This window comes from Camellia sinensis, chromosome 9 (genome assembly GCF_055761805.1).
Source record: "Camellia sinensis isolate YWXY chromosome 9, ASM5576180v1, whole genome shotgun sequence".
In the NCBI taxonomy this organism is placed as follows: Eukaryota; Viridiplantae; Streptophyta; class Magnoliopsida; order Ericales; family Theaceae; genus Camellia; species Camellia sinensis.
In genome coordinates this window covers 4,906,509-4,929,318 of record NC_138969.1, presented here as the reverse complement: position 1 = coordinate 4,929,318, position 22,810 = coordinate 4,906,509, and the positions used below count along the sequence as shown (strand labels likewise).

Sequence of the window (22,810 nt, the reverse complement as noted above, 5' to 3'; positions counted from 1 at the left end):
GCCACGCCTCAACTTCCTCTCAAACTCAATACAACGGCGTTCTTCAGACGCCACCAACTCAGGTGCAAACCTGGACAAACTAGTGAATGCAGCCTCAAACTCGGCCACTGAAGAACTCGACTGCTTAAGCTGACAAAACTGGTCTCTCAGCTTTTCCCTGACTGCTGGAGATAAGAACTTCTCCTGGAAAGCATTCACAAAAGCCTCCCACGTACCTCCTATACGCCCCTTAGTAAACTTCCACCACTGACCTGCATCCCCCTTCAACTGGAAAGATGCCAAGGTCACTTTCAACCCCTCGTCTTCGATGCCAAGCATCTCAAACGTCTTCGTTGTCTGTTCGAGCCATTCATCTGCCTTAAGCGGCTCTTTAGGATCACCCACAAATTCATCCGGATTAGACCGGAAGAACTCCCTCTTCAGAAAGGAAGGTCCTGCATCAGCAGCAACATCCCGAGCTTGATTCTCAGCTCTGAGGATGCCTACTGACTCCCTGAATGCCCCTGCTATCTCTCGAGCTAAAGCGCCTATGGCCTGCTGGCCTACTGGCTCGGCCACATTAGCCTGGCCAATTCCCTCCTGAACTGCCGGAATCTCCTCTGGCACAGGCACCTCCTGCCTACCCGGCCTACCACGCCTACCGCGTCCTCGTCCTCGTCCTGACATCCTAATAAAGGAAACAAAGACATTAGCACATTAATAAATGTGCTGAAGCTAAACACTCACGTCCTAATGCATTGGACAACAATAATTCATTCCACGTAAGCACATAGTCACATAAGCACCTACGAATTTCATTCCCGGATAATGATAGTCCCAATGCGTTACTATAGTTCCGGTTGGAAGCAGCAGTGATCAAGTGCCTTTCCAACAAGACTACTAGAAACTCAAGGGTCCAATCAACATCCTAGAAACTACATTCCATACCCACATAATCACATTAACATGTTATCACATAAGCATATAACATTACACTAAGTCTCTATCAAACGAGACGAACCCAATGTGATACTAATCACTTCCCACGTACCCAAAGTATTCAAACCCGGTACGCTCTGATACCAAGTTGTCACGCCCTCAAAATAAACCCATAATAACCATAACATTAACATGCATTGATAAAAGAAAATGAATCATTTGAGTTATTCATCAGAGTATTCTTATTGAAAGACATTACATGTAACATCCTGCAACATCAAAATAAATGCCCTAAGGGCTTACATATTTCCAAGCTAACACTTGGACACAAAAAGGATGAGTACTAACTCATTTACAAGTTAAGCCCTAGGCTTGAATGTTTACATGAAATCTCAAAAATAACAAAATAAAACTTATAACTAAAGACAAGTCTTCAAAATCCCAAACATCAAATCCTTCCAGGCTAAGTCCGTGGAGGTAGCTTATCACCTGAATCTGAAAATGATGTTCCCATAAAGGGTGAGCCACAACCCAGTAGAAAAATACTAAACCAAATATAAGCATTGAATAAAGCTATAGCATTCAATAGATGGTTAACCAAGATAATCAATTTTATCATTAAACAGTCTCATGACACTAATGTCTAAGACACATTTCACTTTCCATTATTATCAACATGGCTCAGAACCTGGCCAAACTTACAACAGTGAATTATATATCATATTCACATTACTTCCAATATCAACAAAACAAATGAGACTCATGCTCATATCAAAACACTTCATACTTCCCATTTGATACACATTTTAGTGTTGTATCAATAATCATGAAAAAACACTTCAATATAATAAGCACACATAAAAATGGTGCTAATGGAGTCCATCCCCTATCTCCTCCCAAACAAAAATCCGGTTTAGAGGTCCATCCCCTATCTTCCCCTAAACCGTGGAGTACATCCCCTATCTCCTCCCAAACAATATGCATATGCAATGCTCATTTAATACATGTAATTTCTGTATTAATTCAATAGTCTAAATTTATGACTTAAACGAATTGATTAATTTCAATTTTCCTTAATCCGCATGCAATGTCTACAACAAGCACGACTATCCTCCACCGATAGCCCAAAACAGTTATTTCTAGACTCGAAAAATAAATATACCAACAATTCAATAGGCGAGTGATTTATATTATCCAACTACACCATTTAATCAATAAATTCCCCAATTTCATGGATTTAACCAAATTCCCCAATTTCCTTAAATTAATTACTCAAATCAATTTAGCAATTCAACTAGGGTTTTTTCCCAAAATTTTCAAAGTGTCCCCAACCTATCAAAATACCAAACTTAGAACAAAGCATATAAAATGGAGTAGGAAAATCCCTACCTCGAAGAAAATAATCCGTATGGAGAAGATGGAGATGAAGACCAAAGACCAACGTGCTCCAAATCCCAAGTTTCTCAGATTAAAACGAAGCCCTCAACTCACTCTAACTTTTTAATAAAGGATCTAAGGGAGAAACTCACTCTAAGTAGATCAATCGTAAGAGAGAAGGTGTGTAGAGGGAGAGAGAGAGAGAGATAAAAACACTCCAGGGGCGGTTTTTAAAAAGTTATGAAGGAAAAGTAGGTCAAAAAGTGATCCAAAAAGTGAAATCACGGACTGATATAATCGACTCTACGCTCGAGCGTAGAAAGCCCCGCTCGAGCGTAAGACACAGAATCATGCTCGAGCGTGAAGAAAGCCGCTCGAGCGTCGATTGCACCCTTCCAGAAGTTTTGCAGGCGCTGGCACCCGCTCGAGCGTCAAACTCCCCGCTCGAGCGGAGGAGCAAAAACAAGGGATCACGCTCGAGCGTAAAAACTACCGCTCGAGCGGAAGAACTGCAGAGCAAAATACTGGAAGATGGAAAATCACGCTCGAGCGTCAAAATTCCCGCTCGAGCGGAGAAGCAACAACAAAGGGACCGCTCGAGCGTTAAAACTTCCGCTCGAGCGTGAAGGCCAAAATCTGGGCATCACCTATCGGCATCTAAAATCAACCAACCTGTAACAGACCCGCCCAACACAACCTATACTTCAAATACAAAGAGATTAAAGGACAACAACAACCAATAAGTAATGACAGGATCCACGGAACCTAAGTCCGGATACAATAATTTAAAGAGAAAAGACCGGGGTCGCTATAAATCATATTAAAAAATTAAAAATAAAATTAAAATAGTAAATAAAAAGATTAAATAACATTAAAAATTAGTTAATCACATTTTTTTTAACTATTAAACTAACTACAATCACATTAAAAAAAGAATCATTCAACTAATTACAATCACATTTTTATTTTTGTTAGAGTTTATATTTATTTAACTTTAATCATATTAAAAAATTAAAAATAAAATTAAAATAGTAAATAAAAAGATTAAATAACATTAAAAATTAGTTAATCACATTTTTTTAACTATTAAACTAACTGCAATCACATTAAAAAAAAGAATCATTCAACTAATTATAATTATATTTTTAAAATAAAATTAAAACAGTAAATAAAAAGATTAAATAACATTAAAAATTAGTTAATCACATTTTTTTAACTATTAAACTAAGTACAATCACATTAAAAAAAAGAATCATTCAACTAATTATAATCACATTTTTCTTTTTGTGAGAGTTTATATTTATCTAACTTTAATGATATTAAAACATTATTTATCTAACTTTAATTATATTAAAAAATTAAATAAAAAGATTAAATAACATTAAAAATTAGTTAATCACATTTTTTTAACTACTAAACTAACTACAATCACATTAAAAAAAGAATCATTCAACTAATTATAATAACATTTTTCTTTTTGTGAGAGTTTATATTTATCCAACTTTAATCATATTAAAAAATTAAAAATAAAATTAAAATAATAAATAAAAAGATTCAAAAAAAAAAAAAAAAAAACCATTGAACAATATTAAAACAGTAAACAAAAGAAAAAGTTAAGAAAGAGAAATTATAATCACATTTTTCTTTTTGTGAGGGTTTATAAAAACATTAAATAACATTAAAAGGTAAGGAGAAAACAAAAATAACACTTAGTGTTTGCATACGTAGTCACTGAAGTTGGAAGTGTAGAAGTGAGAACTAAAGAAGGAGAAAGCAAAAAGGAAAATCACTGTTAATATTAAAACAGTAAACAAAAGAAAAAGTTAAGAAGGGAAAAATAGAAATAATACTTACTATTTGCATACGTAGTCACTGTAGTTGAAAGTATGAAAGTGAGAACTCAAGAAGAAGAAAGCAAAAAGGAAAATCACTGTTTACAAAAGGTATGTGAAAAGTTAGGAAAAATATGTGTATTGGAGAAGTTATAAAGGTTTGAAAGAATTTAATAAGTGTTTTTTTTTTTTTCAAAAAACAAAACAAAAAAATTAAGAGGGAAAAAAATTAAGAGCCATTTACACAATAGTTACATGGGTTTCTTGGGGATGCAAAAAAATTTATATCTATTTTTAACCCATAAATTTTTGTGGAGTTCCAATATAATATTGGGTTTGCTTGGTGATTGGTTCAAAGATTATAATTACACTATTGATAAATGGAGGAGACCAAAACACTTATTAAATTCTTTCCATATAATTTTTTTCTCTCTTAATTTTTTTGTTTTTTTGTCTGAATGTAATCATGGTGTCAGTGGCTCTTAATTTTTTTCTCTCTTAATTTTTTTTGTTTTGTTTTTTGAAAAAAAAAATACTTATTAAATTCTTTCAATATAATTTTTAAAAAAAAACACTTATTAAATTCTTTCAATATAATTTTTAAACACTTATTAAATTCTTGCAATATTAATTTTTTCTCTCTTAATTTTTTTGTTTTTTTTTTCTGAATGTAATCATGGTGGCAATGGCTCTTAATTTTTTTCTCTCTTAATTTTTTTGTTTTTTTTTTGAAAAAAAAAAACACTTATTAAATTCTTTCAATATAATATTGGGATTGCTTAGAGGGTGGGGAAATAAAACAATAAATGAAATGAGAGAGAGAGAGAGATGCCACGCCACCACTTTTGCTTCAATAAATAAAATGTGAGAGAGAGAGACCCCAAGAGACCAAAACACTTATTAAATTCTTTCAATATAATTTTTTTCTCTCTTAATTTTTTTTTTCTGAATGTAATCATGGTGTCAATGGCTCTTAATTTTTTTCTCTTTTAATTTTTTTGTTTTGTTTTTTGAAAAAAAAAACACTTATTAAATTCTTTCAATATAATTTTTTTAAAAAAACACTTATTAAATTCTTTCAATATAATTTTTAAACACTTATTAAATTCTTTCAACATAATTTTTTTCTCTCTTAATTGTTTTTTTTTTTTCTGAATGTAATCATGGTGTCAATGGCTCTTAATTTTTTTCTCTCTTAATTTTTTTGTTTTGTTTTTTGAAAAAAAAAAGAAACACTTATTAAATTCTTTCAATATAATTTTTTTAAAAAAACACTTAAATATAATTTTTAAACACTTATTAAATTCTTTCGATATAATTTTTTCTCTCTCTTAATTGTTTTGTTTTATTAAATTCTTTCAATATAATTTTTTAAAAAAAACACGTAAATATAATTTTTAAACACTTATTAAATTCTTTCAATATAATTTTTTTTCTCTCTTAATTGTTTTGTTTTTTTTTTCTGAATGTAATCATGGTGTCAATGGCTCTTAATTTTTTTCTCTCTTAATTTTTTTGTTTTTTTTTTGAAAAAAAAAAAACACTTATTAAATTCTTTCAATATAATATTGGGATTGCTTGGTGATTGGTTTATTGTTTTATAATTACACTATTGATAAATGAAGGAGATAGAGGGTGGGGAAATAAAACAATAAATAAAATGAGAGTGAGAGAGAGAGAGAGAGAGAGAGAGAGAGAGAGAGAGAGGCTATTTTGCTTCCCCAAGAGACCCATGTAATCATGGTGTCAATGTAATTATTATAATCTTTGAACCAATCACCAAGTCAATTTTTTTTAAAAAAAAAATAAAAAATCAGGAAATTAGCATTGGCATATTGGAGCTTCCACAGGCCCTGGGGGTTAAAACCCCCTTTTGCTTAATATATAGTATAGACTAGCCTATCACCCGTGCTATGCACGGGATAATTATAGATATTTATATTTTTTTTAATATATAGATTATATTTTTTAAGATTTTTTATAAAAATAATTTAAAAGTCTTATCACTAACTATAGTGTATATGAGAAATTAAAAAGGCTACTGCAGTAACTATGTACGAATTGTATCTATAATTATTTGTGTGGGTAGATTTTAAATGCTGATTAGGGATTTTGACCAAATCAATAAATGCAGGCATGTGGATTGAAAAAAAGTTAATAAATGTTAATCAGGAGATTTTGACCAAATCAATGCATGCTGAGTTTTTTTTTAAATAAAAAATTTAGAAAATTAAGGTTGGGAGATTGGAACTCTATGTGAATTGTGATTTTTAAATATTTTTTTTTAATTTTAAAATGTCTTCTTTTTTTTCTTTTTTATATTATATTAAACTTTAATATTTTGATAATAATCATATGTGTTGGACTTTTCAAGGAATTAAATGTCTTTTTTTGTTATTATATTATATTAAAATTTAATATTTTGATAATAATCATATGTGTTGGACTTTTCAAGAATTTTTTTTTATGCTTGTTCTTAATGTATTAAAGTGTTATTATGAGAGATAATAATCATATGTGTTGGGACTTTTCAAGAAATTCATATGTGTTGGATTTCAAAGAATTTTTTTTATACTTGTTCTTAATGCATTAAAGTGTTATTATGAGGGTAAGACTTGGGAGTTGGAAGAAGTTAATAAATGCTAAGATTTTTTTTTTTAAATCAAAAAATCAGGAAATTTAGATTGGGAGATTAGAGCTCCCACAAGACTTGGAATTAAAAACCCCTTTTGCTTAATATATAGTATAGATATAGATTGTAAATATATTAAGGAAAAGGGGGTTTCTAAACCCCAAGCCTTGTGGGAGTTCCAATCTCTCGATCTTAATTTTCTAAATTTTTGATTTAAAAAAAAAATCAGCATTTATTGATTTAGTCAAAATTCTCTGATCAACATTTATTAACTTTTTCCAATCCACATGCCTGCATTTATTGATTTGGTCAAAATTCTTAGTTAGCATTTAAAATCCCCTTATACAAATAATTATAGATACAACCCGTACATAGTTACTGCAGTAGCTTTTTTAATTTCTCCTCTACACTATGGTTAGTGATAAGATTGTTAAATTATTTTTATAAAAAATCTTAAAAAACATAATTTATATATTAAAAAAAATTAAAACAAATATAAATGTCTATAATTATCCGTGCATAGCACGGATGATAGGCTAGTATTATATAAGAAAAATGGTGTTTTTAATGAGGAGCCTTGTGAGAGATTCAACATCTCATACAAATTTTCTTAATTTTAAACAATTAAGAAAATCTCCATTGGCTAATTTTTATTTGATAATCCCAAATCAGGAAAAGAAGGAAAAAATGAGTTGTTTTACTCATATAAAGGGAATCTTATACTTCCATCCCATTTAGTGAGGAGTCTTGTGAAAGTTTCAATATATCATACTAATTTTCTTGATTTTCTTAATTTTAAACAATTAAGAAAATTTCCATTGGTTAGCTTTTATTTGATAATCCCACATTAGGGAAAAGAATGAAAAAAATGAGTTATTTTACGCATATAATGTGAATCTTATACTCACATCCCATTTAATGTTGTAGTGTTGTGCATATTTCAATTCAATATAGTTTAAATTTTAAAAGTTTTAATTAATTAATTATGACCTAGCCGATTGGGTTAAATCATTTTTTATTTGATTAATTTGTTGATTTAACCTCGATTTTAACGGTTTTATCAAAATATATCGATTAGATTTGTTTGATTCGAAATCAACTAAAGATTAATCTAATTAAAAATTGAAAGACTAAGATTGCTTTATTAGAAATAAACTTTCCGTCCAAATAATTGTTAACTTTTATTTTATTATCCCACATTGGATAAAGAAAAAAAAAAGAGTTGCTTCGTGTAGTATAGTGTATACTTCAATTCAAGACAATTTAAATTTTGAAATTAAAATAACATTTAAAAGTTTTAATTAATGAATTTTTGTATAAGTTGTTTAGTCATTTGACCTAACCGATTAGGCTAAACCATTTTGGTTTTGACCAATTTACTGGTCTAATCGCGATTTCTCATATTGATTTTATTAATTTTAAACAATCAAAAAAAAAAATTCATTGGCTAACTTTCATTTAACCATATAAAAATAAAACCCTAATTAGTTTATGATTTATTTTATAATCCCATATCAGGAGAAGAAGAAAAAGCAAAGTTTGTTTCATTATCTATTTATATATTATATAAGGAAAATGAGGTTTTAGGGAGAAGCTTTCTAGAAGCTCCAAACCCGCATTCTAAAATTATTGAATTTTCTTAATTTTAAACAATTAAGAAAATTCACCTTTTATTTTACAATCCCAAATCGAAAAGAAAAAAGAAAAAAGAGATTTTTTTTCATTTATATAAAGTGATTATGCTCCAATTTATATAAATTATTAAAATTTCTTAATTTTAAAAAATTAAGAAAATTGCAATTGGTTAGCTTCTATTTAACTTTTATTTTACAATCTCACATCGGGAAAAAAAAGAAAAAAGTAAATTGTTTCACTTATATAAAGTAAATTTTATACTCTCATTTATATAAGCAAAAGAAGATTTTTAATGAGAAGCCCTATAATTAATACCAATTTTGTTTTTTGTTTTCTTAATTTTAAACAATTAAGAACATCTTTATTGCTTACCTTCCATTTAACTTTTATTTTACAATCCTACATAAACGTTTTGGTTTTAAAAATAATTTTGTATGAGATTTTGAAACTCTTATAATATTTAAGTTTAAAATAATTACAATCCTATATCAAAAAAAGAAATAAAAAGTGAGTTGTTTCACTTATATAAAGTGAATCTTATACTCTCATTTAATATTATAGTATTGTGCATGTTTCAATTCAAGCTGGTTTAAATTTTAAAATAAAATTTAAAAGTTTTAATTAATTAATTTTGCTGTAAATTGATTGGTCTTTCGACTTAGCCGATTAGGCTGAATCGTTTTCGATTTCACCGATTTACTGGTTTAACTACGGTTTTAGCTGTTTTATCAAAATATATTGTTTAGATTTGTTTGATTTGAAATAAACTAAAATTGACCTTATTAAAAATTGAACGACTGAGATTACTTGATTAAAAATGAATTTTCCGTCCAAACAACTGTTAACTTTTATTTTACAATCACACATCAGGAAAAGGAGAAAAAAAAAAAAGAGTTGTTTCACTATATATACCTTATGCTCCCATTTAATATTGTAGTGTTGTATATGTTTTAGTTTAAGACAGTTTAAATTTTAAAATTAAAATAAAATTTAAAATTTTCAATTAATTAATTTTTGTGTAAGTTGGTTGATCCCTTAATCTAGTTGATAGGGTAAATTGTTTTCGGTTTGACTGATTCACTGGTTTAACTGCGATTTTAGCGATTTTATCAAAGTATATTAGTTAAATTTGTTTGATTTGAAATAAATTAAAGATTGACCTAATTAAAGATTATACGGCTAAGATTGCTTGATTTGAAATAAACATCCTGCCCAAACAATTGTTAACTTTGAAACAATTAAGAAAATCCTCATTGGTTAGATTTTATTTAATTTTTATTTTATAATCTCACATTGAGAAAAGAAAGAAAGAGTCCATTGTTTTACTTACATAAAGTGAATTTTATACTCTCATTTATATAAGCAAAATGAGATTTTTAGTGACAAGTCTTATGATCAATATTTCATACTAATTCTTTTGATTTTCTTAATTTTAAATAATTAAAAAAAAATCCCGATTAACAAACTTTTATTTAATTTTTATTTTATAAAATATAAAAAAATTAAATATAAATAATATATTATTTTATCCCACAAATACTACCGGTGATATGCTAGTTTGATAATATACTACCGGTGGCTAGGGTTTCAAATTAGTCTCCTCAATCTAGCTCCATTAATAGACGCTATTAAATTAGTGCGGTGGAAACTTACTTAAAAATTACACTTTTAAAATATGTAATCTATGTTATTTAAACATCTCAAATTATAGAAAAACTCTTTATTTTAACAGCATCTATGAATGACATTTAATTAGAGAACCAACATAAAAAGGATTTATGTGTAAATCTTAATAAGTGAACTTATTGTTTAATAGATCTTATGATAATTAATTATATTTTTTATTAAATAATATTAAAAAATATCACTAATTACTAATTTTTAATGAAAATTTAAAATTTTTGTCACAAAAAATGTCAGTAATTATAAGTTTTAATGACAGTTTTAAAAAAGTATCACAAAAAAAGTCACTAATTTATAACTTTCAGCGACAGTTAAAAAATTCATCATAGAAAAATGTTACTAATTATAAGTTTTAGCGACAATTTATAAAAATTGTGACAAAAAAATCACTAATTGTCAATTTTTAGAGACAAATGTAAAAAATCATTACGAAAAAATTATTTTTAATCATGATTTTATTAGGATTTATTTTCAATAAGACTTAATTAAAATTAAATTTAACTATTAGCGTTTAGTAGTAATTTACCTAAAATATAATTGATTATTTTTTTAATAGCTGATTGTCTAATTTACGTAATTATCTTAATATTGATATTTGGAAAGCATTAATAGCTGATTGTCTAATTTACGTAATTATCTTGATATTGGAATTCTGAATGTACGAGTTAGGTCAATTGGCCCGCAAAAAAAAAAGGAGTGAGCACTTAGAAGATAGATAAGCATTACGTGTCTTATTTTTATTCCTCCATTTTTGTCTGCCATTGGATGTGAGGAAGCTGCACGAAAACAGCCATGCTAGAAAGAGAGAGGAAAGAGATGAGAAGGAAAGAAAGCCTAAATTTATGATAGGGAGCGAAGGAAATGATTTTTTTTTTTTAAGTTTATTTAGTATGAAAATGGTGAAAATTATTATTTTTTTTTTAAAGTTTAATTTTTTTTATACAATTCATGATAGTATATGGTAATTAAGCTTTTAGTTACTTGTAAAAAACACTTGAAAGTTTAAATTTAATAAAAGTAATTACTTATAATTTGAATTCTTAATTTCGCTCCTTGTTGGTGTTAATTTCTAACCTCACAATCAAACAAATCTATCTGCTAAGATCTAGAGAAATTAGTTGGAGAGCACGCGACAGAATATATTAAGCCAAACACCTGCACACAAGAAAATAAAAAATACCATGGTGGCTTGTCCACCCGGGGTATTCTGACGGCCAAATCAGCAAACTTTTCTCTCAAAGATATTGGCACAAGTAAAACAATTATCAATTAAAATGTACCTTAGACCCACAGGGTGTGTTACTTTTATAGCCAGTTCCCTCATCTTCTAGAAGTTTTACTTTATAGGACTCTATCATTTACAAAGATATCACTTATCCAAGACTCTTCGCATTTAGATTAGGATCAACAGAATATCTCGGCATTCCTAGGCTTCCCACATGGCACCCCGACACCCCTAGGTTCCCCACGTGGCACCTCAGCCAAAAACCTAGACCATGTGAAAAATCCTAAAAATATATCCCCACAATAATTAGATTCATGGAAGGAATATATTTTATTTTTTAGACGCTTTTGAAGAAAAGAAAAAAAAGAGAAGACAAATTACCCTTGTAATCCCAGTAGTTTCAATTTGATTATTGTAATTCTAATTGTATCAATTTTTTCCTTTAATCTTTTACATTGTGTCAATTTGTCCAATTTATAACAACCTTTAAAAAATTGAATTGAAAACAAAGGACAAAATAATTTTCTTTACTCTTGTCAAAGTGATTGAAAAGTTATGGTCTAATTTAAAATGGCCCATTAAATTTTGAATGAACCATTTTGTTTTTTATTTCAATCTAATTTCTTTGATGTTTCAGAATTGCATAAATCAAATTGATACAAGAAAAAAAATTACAAGGATTACAAGTATACTTTGTCCAAAAAAAAAAAAAAAATTTAATTTTGGATAAATTATGCAAATGGTCCCTATAGTTTACACGATATGTCAATTTGGTCCTTGTTGTTTCAATTTGCTTGATTTTGCCCCTTAATTTAATAGATTGTGTCATTTTAATTCAATAAATAACGGTTGTTAAGTTTGGTGGATGAAAAGTCCACACAATGTATCAATTAATGTATCAATTTGGTCCCTATTATTTTAATTTGTTCGATTTTGACATGGACCAAATTGACATATTGTGTAAATTACATGGACCAAATTGACACATAGTTTGACTTTCCGTTGACCAAACTTAACAGCCATTATTTATTGAACTAAAATGACACAATCCGTTAAATTAAGGGACAAAATCAAGCAAATTGAAACAATAAAGATCAAATTGCCGCATCGTATAAATTATAAGAATTATTTTTAATTTTTATTTGGTAGTTCATGAAAAAATAATAAGTAATTTCAATTTCTTTCCAATTTCATTGAAGCACAAGCACAGTACGTACTAAAAACAGAAATGGTGGGGACGTACAGAAATTTCACATAGAATGGAGTACTTTTCATTATTATTGTCGATTGTGGTCAATTATGACAACTAAACTTTTCAACGAAAATTAAGAAACTTTTCATTTCATTAGATGGAATGAAGATGTCCACTATTACACATACACTACAACATGAAGAAGGAGATGATATAAATATATATATTAGACCAAGTAGTTATAGAGAAGATAAAAGAAGCATGGCTTTGATAATAAACCACATAACGTCCTCCTCATTCACTCTCCTCTTCCTACTGATGCTGCTATGGCTGACAAACACATCCGCCTATCAGTATACCAAGGTTGGTTGTCCAAGACGGTGCGGAGAGGTTTTAATTCTATTTCCTTTTGGAATCGGTGGGAATTGTTATTAAACAAATTGTACTCCATAGAGTGCAGGAACTCAAGCAGCAGTTCCGACTACAGTGGAGGCACACCTTACTTCACAAGCATCGGTCTTGAGGTGCAGAATATTTCATTAAGTGGCAACTATGTTCGAGTCAACCATCCAGTCATGTCTCCCAATTGTCCCGTAATTAACAATGGTAGTAGCAGCGTGAACTTGACAAATACCCCTTTTCAATTCTCAGCATACAACAATTTATTTGTCGCCGTGGGTGTAGGCTGCGACAACCAGGAGACCATGATGTTGACCGATCTGCTGGACAACAACAAGAAGATGCAGATTACCCAGTGCACACTAACTTGCTATTCTTCTACTAATATTATTAGCTCCTGCGCTTCCGCATCCTCTGTGCAGTGTCTGCAGGGCTACAAGGTAAATTTGGCATGCATAGGAAACAACAACAATCAGAGTGCTGGTGTAGGTGTTGTGCAAACATCATGTGCATATGGGTTCTTAGGACAATACCCTGCAATACCCATTACTAATATGTTAGATGAGTTAACCACTGGTGTCCTAAACAAGACTACTACTCATGTCCCTGTCCTTCTCGATTGGATTTTCCCAGCATGGAACACAACTGTAACTACACCTACCAGTGATATACTTCATCGAATACTTTTTCTTCATCTTACGGGAGGTGCGAAATTGTTGAAAGCGGGACATGCTATTGCAATTTTCCCCCCACGGGAAATCCTGACCTTCCGAATTGATGTAAAGGTACATATATGCTCAATCCATCAATCTATGATGTATTATCAACCTTTATATATATATATATACACACTTCATTCATCTTTAATGTTCACTATTCACTATAGTGGCAAATTAACCTAACTCAATTCAAAAACTTTCTACGTTTTGCAATCAAAGGGTTTCTTTTGGTTTGGATCTCTTCAGTGGAGCCAACCAACCTAACTGCTACTTTAAGTAGAATTAGGATTCTTAGGACATGTTTAATTAGTAGGATTATAGTATAGAATTGAAATTGTTAGTATATAAACTCACAATCCCATGTTTAATTACAAATTTTATTAAACGGATTACATATAACCAACAAAAAAATAATAATAATTAGCTTGTTTGATTTGGGCTTTTAGGATTCACTTTTCAAAAAATTAAAATTTTTTATTTTCCGTATTTTTTTGTTTTCACTAAATTTTTTAAATATTTTAAGCAATTTTTTAATTTTTTTAGATATATCTAACATAAATACACTTAGAAAGTATAATATTGTAAATTTTTTTAAAAAAATTTCACTAAATTCCAAAAATATAACAAAAATACTAAAATTCAATACATTTTTGTATTCTTGTGTATTTATTGATTTTTTAAAATATTTTTTTTACAAATATTTTACTTTTTAGATACATTTAAGTATATCTAAAAAAGTAAAAAAAATTATTTAAAATTTTAAAAATATTCACTAAAAGCAAAAAAAATACGAAAAATAAAAATTCTAGAATTTTTATTTTTCTAGTTATTTCTTTTAGTTATTATGATAATATCATGTCTCTCTCTCTCCCTCTCTTGTCAATGCAACTTATCCAGGTAGTTCATGTGGGAATTTGTTTCCTCTAACAACCCTCCATGCATGCTATAGTTGCTCCAGGCTCAATTTAGAGCTATTCTCTTCCAATCAATTGTCACAATTATTGTTGGTGCCTAATTGTCCAGGGCGTAATGATAACATCTTAATAAGCTCTTACACCTAATCTGGTGGCTCACATTCTCCAAGTAATGGTAATAGATTATAGGACCAATACATGACACTAATAGGCCCAAGTGAGACAATGATAGGCTATCAAAAATATAGAAGAGATGGGAGAGGAAGTTGACATAGAGTTTTATTCTTAATAATCTCTCAGGTCTCAGCCAATAATCCTTTGTGAATTTACAAAGGTATATTCTTGACACTGCAGAAATATCTGAACTAGAATTAATTTATAATTGGACTCTACCCTCATTAACATGTACACACTTTTTCAAGAGAACATTTGATAAAGCATATGTCAAAAGAAAAACAAGACAATTTACAAAAGTTTCATAGTCCATACCTGCAAGGCATTTTCATGAAATTCATTGTGCACCTGCCTCAGATGTGATCTTGGCAACTGGGGAAAATAAAAAGCATAAATCACTTGCATACCAAACAGGAAAAAGGACCTCAAATACTAGAAGAAAGCTGGCAATATAAGAGTGTTTGCAACCTCATCACTACCATTTTGTGACAACATTACCAGTCACACAAAAAAAAAAATTAGCACAGAGGTTGAAAACATGAAAGTTAATAATGGTATTTATGTTGCCCCAAGGAGAATGCATCAATTTTATAAAGTTAATAATCACTTATTGAATAAAACTTTCAGCTTCCACTTTCATCGTTCATGAGACGTAAGACTTTACAAATTTTTTTTACTAGGAGACAAGAAGTCTAGTAAGGCTAAAGGGTTGATTTACATGGAAGAGAGTTACAAAACCATCACCAAAATGAAAAAAACTAATGAATGATAGGTAATCCAAATTAAACAGATGTACAAAAATAGTTACCTTGGCATTATAAGCAGCAGCCTTCACACCACACTTGCAAAGAAACTTTGGTATGCTTAATGTTTCTTTTCTGGTAGGTACATATATAATTGTTGATCCTTCTAAATGACCTTGCTGAAGTTTTAATCCTTCTTCCCGTTTGTTAGGAAGATCATTTATCTCATGTAACCCACAAATATCCGAGTCCTTATCAGGCGATTGACCAAAGAATTCACCACAGGAAACTGCAATGAATAGATTCTAAGTGAATGCTCATGTAAGAGAAAAAGAATTATAGGAACACATTCTTCAGTCCGGGGAAGAGAAGAGAATAATTTTTCAAAGATCCCCACTTTACCATGGATTGGACAATTAGAAGAGTAATAAGATAAATGAAGTGACTAGAGTCACTAGAAGAAACATGTATTTCTCTAGGTCCACAAAGACTAATTGCCGCAAAAAGTGAGGCGATTTGGAAGATTCACAAATAAGCAAAAAAATTCAACCAAAGGTACTAATACATGTTGAATATAGATGAGCCCCTCTTCCTTGTCATATCTCTCCAATTCAGCCACTAAATAAATTGATTAAAATTTTAAAGCATTTCATTTTCTTTTCTTGTCTCTTCTCTTTATTTGTCCCCTCTTCCTTTGAGTAAGAACCGGAGAAAGCATCCATGAAGAAATCATTTCATGGTTTCATTTGTGATTTGCCATCAAATTCTACCTATTTAGACAAAGAGGGCTGTTATATATCACCAAAACACTTCACCTCTGGTGTGGTTTCCCATGTGTCATGGTGGGTCATTATTTTTTAAATATGGTGGGCCCAACGCATACACATGCAGTTTATTGTATGGATACACGTGGGAGGTGAAATACATCTAATGGTAAATATCATTCTCCATAAGAGAAATTATATATATATATATATATATATTTAAGACCGACAAATACAACATGAAACAACAGAAGAACATTCTAGAAAAGTTAATGAAATATTACCATCCAAATCATCTACACCCATTAAAAGATCACACTCATCTTCTAGATATTCAACTGACAACTTTTCTCATTTGAAGCAGTTGACTGATTTGCCTTTGATGAACTTACATCATCATCATTTTCAGAAAAGGAATCATCCACAATATTGTCCAGAAAGCTCGTGGACATTCTATCTGCCTCAAATACGCTATCATTTGAAGTGTTACTGGAGCTGTCTGAATCATGCTCTAGATCTTGTAACATCACATTATGCTTCTTTTTATTAGGCCTTTTCTTTCTGGTATATATATCTACCAATTCACAAAAATCCTTCTCATATGAAGATGGGGATGATGTTCTACTATGCTTTACCTGCACATATCAAAAAATGTATAGGAAAGATTACTGCAGGAATGAATAGATGGATGCACACATGCCCACACATGAGTCACCTTAGTTTCAGAAAATTTATAGATATTTATGTATAGAAATTCTGGAATTGAAATACCCAAGGTCTAGAGTCAAAATGCAGAAAAAAATCATTAAGTGCTACTTTAAACTTCTTATTAATGCATAAAAATGCAATAAAAGAATAAAAACATACCTACGTGCATGTGTGTTGCATAGAAAAAACCTGATCAGTCATGATCATCAAATGACCATATCTCAAAGTCTTCACACTGTCATACTGTTTTCCATGCTGAAGTCCAAGAATCTGCTTGATGCTCTGAATTTCAGCATTCTCCATGATCGGTTTATGGCTTGCTTCCCTCACATTAAGCAATTTACCTCTCAACGGGAACACACCATAATAATTTCGACCCACAACAGAAATTCCTGCCATCTGTATATACTCAAATCAGTTAAAAACTCTAAAACAAAACCAAACTCAACTGAAACTACTTAAATAGCTAGACAACTTACCGCAAGTGCCTTCGCTGAAACACCTTCTGTCAAAATCAAGGTACATTTATCAGAGCTCTTCCCTTCGGCATCATTAGCATCTTCTAGTTTGGTAATCCCAGTTATCCTCTGTCTCTTTGTCCCATTAGTTTTCTTAAGATCCTTGCTCTACTTAAAATCTGCCCATGACAAGAGACTTTCCACTATTCCAGACTTGGACACTACAGGAGAATTGACCACAAAAGCATCAAAATTACGCTCACAAAAGGAGTAAACAGCTTTTATTTTTTTGAAATTTATAATAATAATAATAATAAAGATTTCAAAATAATAGAACAAACCTTTCTTCAGGAACTCCTGTGAAAGTTCACATTTTGACCCAAAACTGCTTTGGCGAATTGTCAAAGTCTCTTTGGTTTGAGAATCAAAAGCTGGGTTGTCAATAAAAGCATTGACAAAAACCCATAGATGGATCTTCACTGCGTGGGCTTTGAGAATAGCATTCTTATTCTTTTTATTAACAATACTCATTACATAGTTTGTAATTTGGTTGGTAACATAATCAACATAAGTCCCACCCTTAATTGTCGCAATCGAATTTACAAAGCTGACCTGGAATGTCATCAACCCATCAAAATTAAACATTAAGTTTCATCAATACAGCAGCTGAGAGAAAACCATTTACCTATAACCAATTATTTAGGACGCAACTAAAAACTATAAGAATAACTATGAGACAAATAAATATATAACTAAAAACTATAAGAATAACTATGAGACAAATAAACTATAAGAATTTCCACCAAACAAATCAACATTAGAAATTTTGTTTGGTCGAAAAATCAACTTATTTTTTTGCCCTCTTATAAACAACACCAGAAGAATTTTTTCTTCTGCCTGGAAATCAACATCAGACAACATCAGACTTCTTTCTTCTGCCCGGACAACACCTTGACAAAAATTCTTTTTTCCAGGCCAACATAACCCCCCCAAAACAACATCAGAACAAAAATTCTTTCTTCTTCCTGGAAAAATCCCCAACTGCCCCAAAAAGATCTATTCCAATTTTTTAGGAATAGAAACATTATAAGAATTTCATACTACAGAATGAGACTATAGCTGGAAAATAGTTAAGGACGAAAGGGAGAAAAAAAAATTCTTACCTCAGTCATATTAAAAATGAAATTGGGAATAATGGGTAGTGCTTTGCTTCCAACAAGGACAAAAGCATCGACACACAGGTCTTGAAATCGAACCTCAACTTTTGGGAATTCCAAATCAACTCTACAATTTCAAAAGAAAAAAAATACAAAGACACACAACCATAGCAACAACTTCAGCTCAAAAGAAAGAAATCAATTAAAACTTAAGAAAAAAAAAAAGAGACAGAGATCGTAAATTAGATATTCAATGCGGTTTTCTTTCTTTCTTTCCTCCAAACATTTTAACATAGACCAAAAAACAAACACCTTATAGGCATGCCAAACATTAAGGAGAGACCATATGACTACTATCATTGATACATACAAACACTCTATTGCGTGTGTGTATACATATATAGATGTAGAGTTCATCAATACCTGGTAAGGAGAGGCCAAACACACAAGCACACACTATATATGTACCTGGTAAGGATAGACCAAACACACAAGCATACATACACACACACACACTATATATATATAGAGAGAGAGAGAGAGAATAAGAACACCATGCCATCAATACCACTTAAAAATTGAAATGTTTTTTGAAAAACGAGATGGTGAGGTTGGACAATGAAGGGGCAAAGATATGAGAAGTTGAAAATTATAGTTAGGGTTTGAAATTGGGGAAACGAGAGAGAGAGAGAGAGCGTGTTTATCTGATGCAAGAGGTCTGAGATTGAGAGGATTAGCAATGGTAGAGTGTAGGCGGCTCCACACACTACCACCGAACATCCTTCCTCTCTCCGCCAAACCCATTGCTGCTCCGCCGCTGCTCCTGTTTCGTTTCGTGTTAGTGCCTTCTTCGTGTTTGCTCTCTGCTTTGGCCAGTTCATCGCCGACCTCATAGTGGGGAAACAGAGCGACACGGCCATGGTGTGAGACATTTTTGGTGGTAGTGATTTTGAATGGTGGCCTAGGGTTTGTGTTTATGTGAATGTCAAAGAGAAAGAGAAATAGACAGAGAGCAAAGAGAGAAACAGAGAATACATTGTGGGCAATGGTGAGAGAGAGGGAGAGGGAGAGCAAGCGAATTTTTTTATTTGTTCGGTGTTTATGTCTTCCACGTTTCAAATTTCCCTTCCAAAATTTTGGCGATCGAAAGACCATATTTGTCGCAGAAAAGGAACCTTCGCCGACAAATTTTTTTAGTCGCCAAATCTCAATCAACGGCGACTAAAATATTTGTCGCTAAAAGTACTAATTTGGCGACAAACTTTTTTTAGTTGTTGAAAATAAGTTTTTAGCGACCAAATTTTTAGTCGCCAAAAAATATGTGACCTTCCACGACCAAATTTGTAGTTGGTTGGCAAAAGCATACCACTTTCTGCGACCAACTCATTTTTTGGTCGCCAAAATATAACCTTCTGCGACCAATAATATTTGGTCGCCAAAAATAATGATCATTCGCGACCAATTAATATTTGGTCGCCAAATGTCAATTTTTTGCGACCAAAATTTTTTTGGTTGGCAAAAGTAGTCGGCAAATGTGTAAATTCTTGTAGTGTCTATTTCTAAAAAATTGAATTCAAAAAATAACCAAACATAGTGAATATTTTTTTATATAGTTAATATTAAGTATAAAAACTAAAATATTCATTACAAAAGTTTTTAATGTAAACTTTTATAATTAAACCCGCCAAGCTTGCATGTTTGAAAAGAATTTCATAATAGTATTTTTATCATTATCAAAAAAAAAAAAAAATGTCTCTTTCTATATACAAGTAAACTATTATTCATTCATTGATCACCAACTCCACAATCGATTCTTCACAATATTCATTGCCAACTATAAAAAAAATTTATCCATAATTGTAACTTAAAAAATAGAAGTCAGTAATCAAAATTTTTAATTTTAACAAAAATAAAGAACAAAGCCCAATTAGTAACCCATTAATAGATATATGAGAGAGATTAAATTTAGTACATAAAAATCTTTGATATAAATACACAAAGTGAATGCCTTAGATTTAAACCCATAATCTCAAAGTTAATAGATAAAAATTTTAACCAACAATTATTTTCAAAAAAACCAAGTTAATTACACTAAAAAATATATTTTTTAAAAAAAGTGGGACATGTGACCCCTTGGTCCTTCCTTAAATCTGTCCCTTTCCACGCCTAATGAAGGGGTAGAATATAAACAGGTCGGATCCAAACCTTGGGCCGGCCCAATCCACTAAACCCAAGTCCAAGTGGGTCAGACAAATGCGTGGGCCAACCAAATGAGCCCATCTCCATAACGCACAGTCTACCCAAAGTCCTCAAGCATTTGGGCCCAACTCGTAGTGGAAAGGTCAGTCCTGCCGTGATGCTGGGCTGGGTCGAGTTGCAGAGCTTAGTCCATGGACTGAACTAATGGGCCGAGCCCACACAAAGGTATTTAAATGGGCCAGCCCATCTCTATAAGCAGTCTTGTGCAAGGTCGAACCGAGGTACAACGGTACCAAGCCGAGGGAACCTCTTAAAGAAACGTGGAAGATGTGAATGCATGCATGTGCAGGTTGCCACCTTAGCTGGTCCCCTTCCCCTAGAATCACGGAAATAGTTGATCAAGGGAATGTGATTTGTTATGAGCATGGTTATAATAAGTATACGTATCCATTGTCAACTACCTGATGGTCCCTTACCTTGAGCAATGTTAAAGGGAGCCTAGTAGCACGAAAGCTTCATGAAACCATCTTGAGCAACAAGTAAGGTGTTCTATATAAACTTCACTGACTTCACATTGAAGATAACTAAGTTGAGTTGAACTACACTCACTTAAACACAACCAAATTCACTCTACACTTACCTCTCTCGGCACCTAGGGAGAGTCCCTCATTTTCTTTGTCCATTTACTCCCACACCGGAGGGATTATTTGGCCAAACCCGGCTGGGTAGCTCTAACGGTGCTGCCTATTGCAGGGTCTTAATAGTCCAATTGGGTGTGGAGCTCCTGTCCACAATGATCTAGTGTGGTATTTGGTACGCACAGTTAGTGTAGTGAACGTTGACCTTTCATCTCTGAGTTTTGTATCTAATTCTGACGATGGGAATTAAGGATATTCCACCCTCGGTATCGACTCCACTGACGGAGAAGACAAAGGATAAGGGCCTGGCACTGCCAACAATTCTGGAGGAGCAGATCGGAAACAACAACCGGACTCCAGAATCTATTGAGCATCGGCAGCCCTGTCACGACCCAAACCCGCCCCTATGGGTTTAGTATCGTAACTGGCCAGTAATCTTTGGATTACCGAAGGCCTCTTGACAGATTAACATATAGTTAAGGGCTGTGGAAGCAAATGTACAAAATATACAAGGTCCAATGAGCTGTGATGATATATATGAGACAGAATAATTTAAAACTTTTATAAACCTACGAGTGATGCCCAAAAGATACAATATTTACATATTACTCCCAGAGGTGTAATATCAGAATTTCATCCAAAACTTAACAAGACAAACAGAGTCTAATATGATCACAAAAACAGCCACAAAACTTGACTTCATTCGGAACCTCCTCGGGAGGCACAAGGGTTGGCTGAGAAAAACTGAAACATAGGCCGTCAACTTTGGGCATGGCCACGCACCTGCTCATCTACATACATAATATAAATAGTGAGCGGAAGCCCAATAAATAATAACGGAGTAAAGGGTTTTAATGAATGAAGTTCATACAGATTCAGAAATCATAAGTCAGATTCATAACAAATTCATATTCATATTCTTGTCCAGATCATATACACAAATCATAATTCATGTTTAATCATACGTGGTACATCCATTAGCATTAACAGAACAGATGCAGAACATATGGTGGTTATGAATAACCAGTTCCATAAAGGAACCTCCAGATCCAGGTAACAGAGAATAAACATGCTGAGCCCCATGATGGAGCCTCCGGTACGGGTAACAGAGTGCAGACATATTAAGTTCCATAATGGAACCTCCGATACCGGGTAGCAGCTAACAGATGTCACATGATGCTAAGGATGCCACGAATACATTGTCAGAAATTGGACAATTATTCACTGTACAGAACATATCATTTTTGCAAACAGATCTGAATTCATCATACAGAAAATAAATAAAGTTGAATATAGTTTTACTAAGTTATTACTCACAGTTGGCTTCGGGTACGGACAGACAGAGCAAGCTAATCAACAGTCTACGGCACGTGACCTACATTAACACATAACAAACACACACCTGAAACACACGTTCGAATTGTACATAACTTACTTTATTTG

The 22,810-nt window shown here is 31.7% G+C and overlaps 1 protein-coding gene and 2 long non-coding RNA genes across 3 annotated transcripts; 1 reads left to right on the top strand and 2 right to left on the bottom strand.

The window, feature by feature from the left end:
• The first annotated feature begins 12,238 nt into the window (after positions 1-12,238).
• Positions 12,239-16,860, top strand: LOC145798457 (uncharacterized). Its single transcript, XM_082886024.1, has 2 exons — positions 12,239-13,678; positions 16,572-16,860. Exons 1-2 carry the CDS (start codon positions 12,821-12,823, stop codon positions 16,755-16,757), a joined length of 1,044 nt encoding a protein of 347 aa, XP_082742150.1. The 5' UTR covers positions 12,239-12,820; the 3' UTR covers positions 16,758-16,860.
• On the bottom strand, positions 12,739-15,647 carry LOC145798461 (uncharacterized). Its single transcript, XR_014339335.1, has 2 exons — positions 15,509-15,647; positions 12,739-15,072 (listed from the first exon to the last, which is right to left on the bottom strand). It is a non-coding gene; the product is annotated as an uncharacterized LOC145798461 (long non-coding RNA).
• A 249-nt stretch (positions 16,861-17,109) lies between the features above and the next one.
• LOC145798459 (uncharacterized) lies at positions 17,110-17,935 on the bottom strand. Its single transcript, XR_014339333.1, has 3 exons — positions 17,715-17,935; positions 17,395-17,594; positions 17,110-17,314 (listed from the first exon to the last, which is right to left on the bottom strand). It is a non-coding gene; the product is annotated as an uncharacterized LOC145798459 (long non-coding RNA).
• Between the last annotated feature and the right edge of the window lie 4,875 nt (positions 17,936-22,810).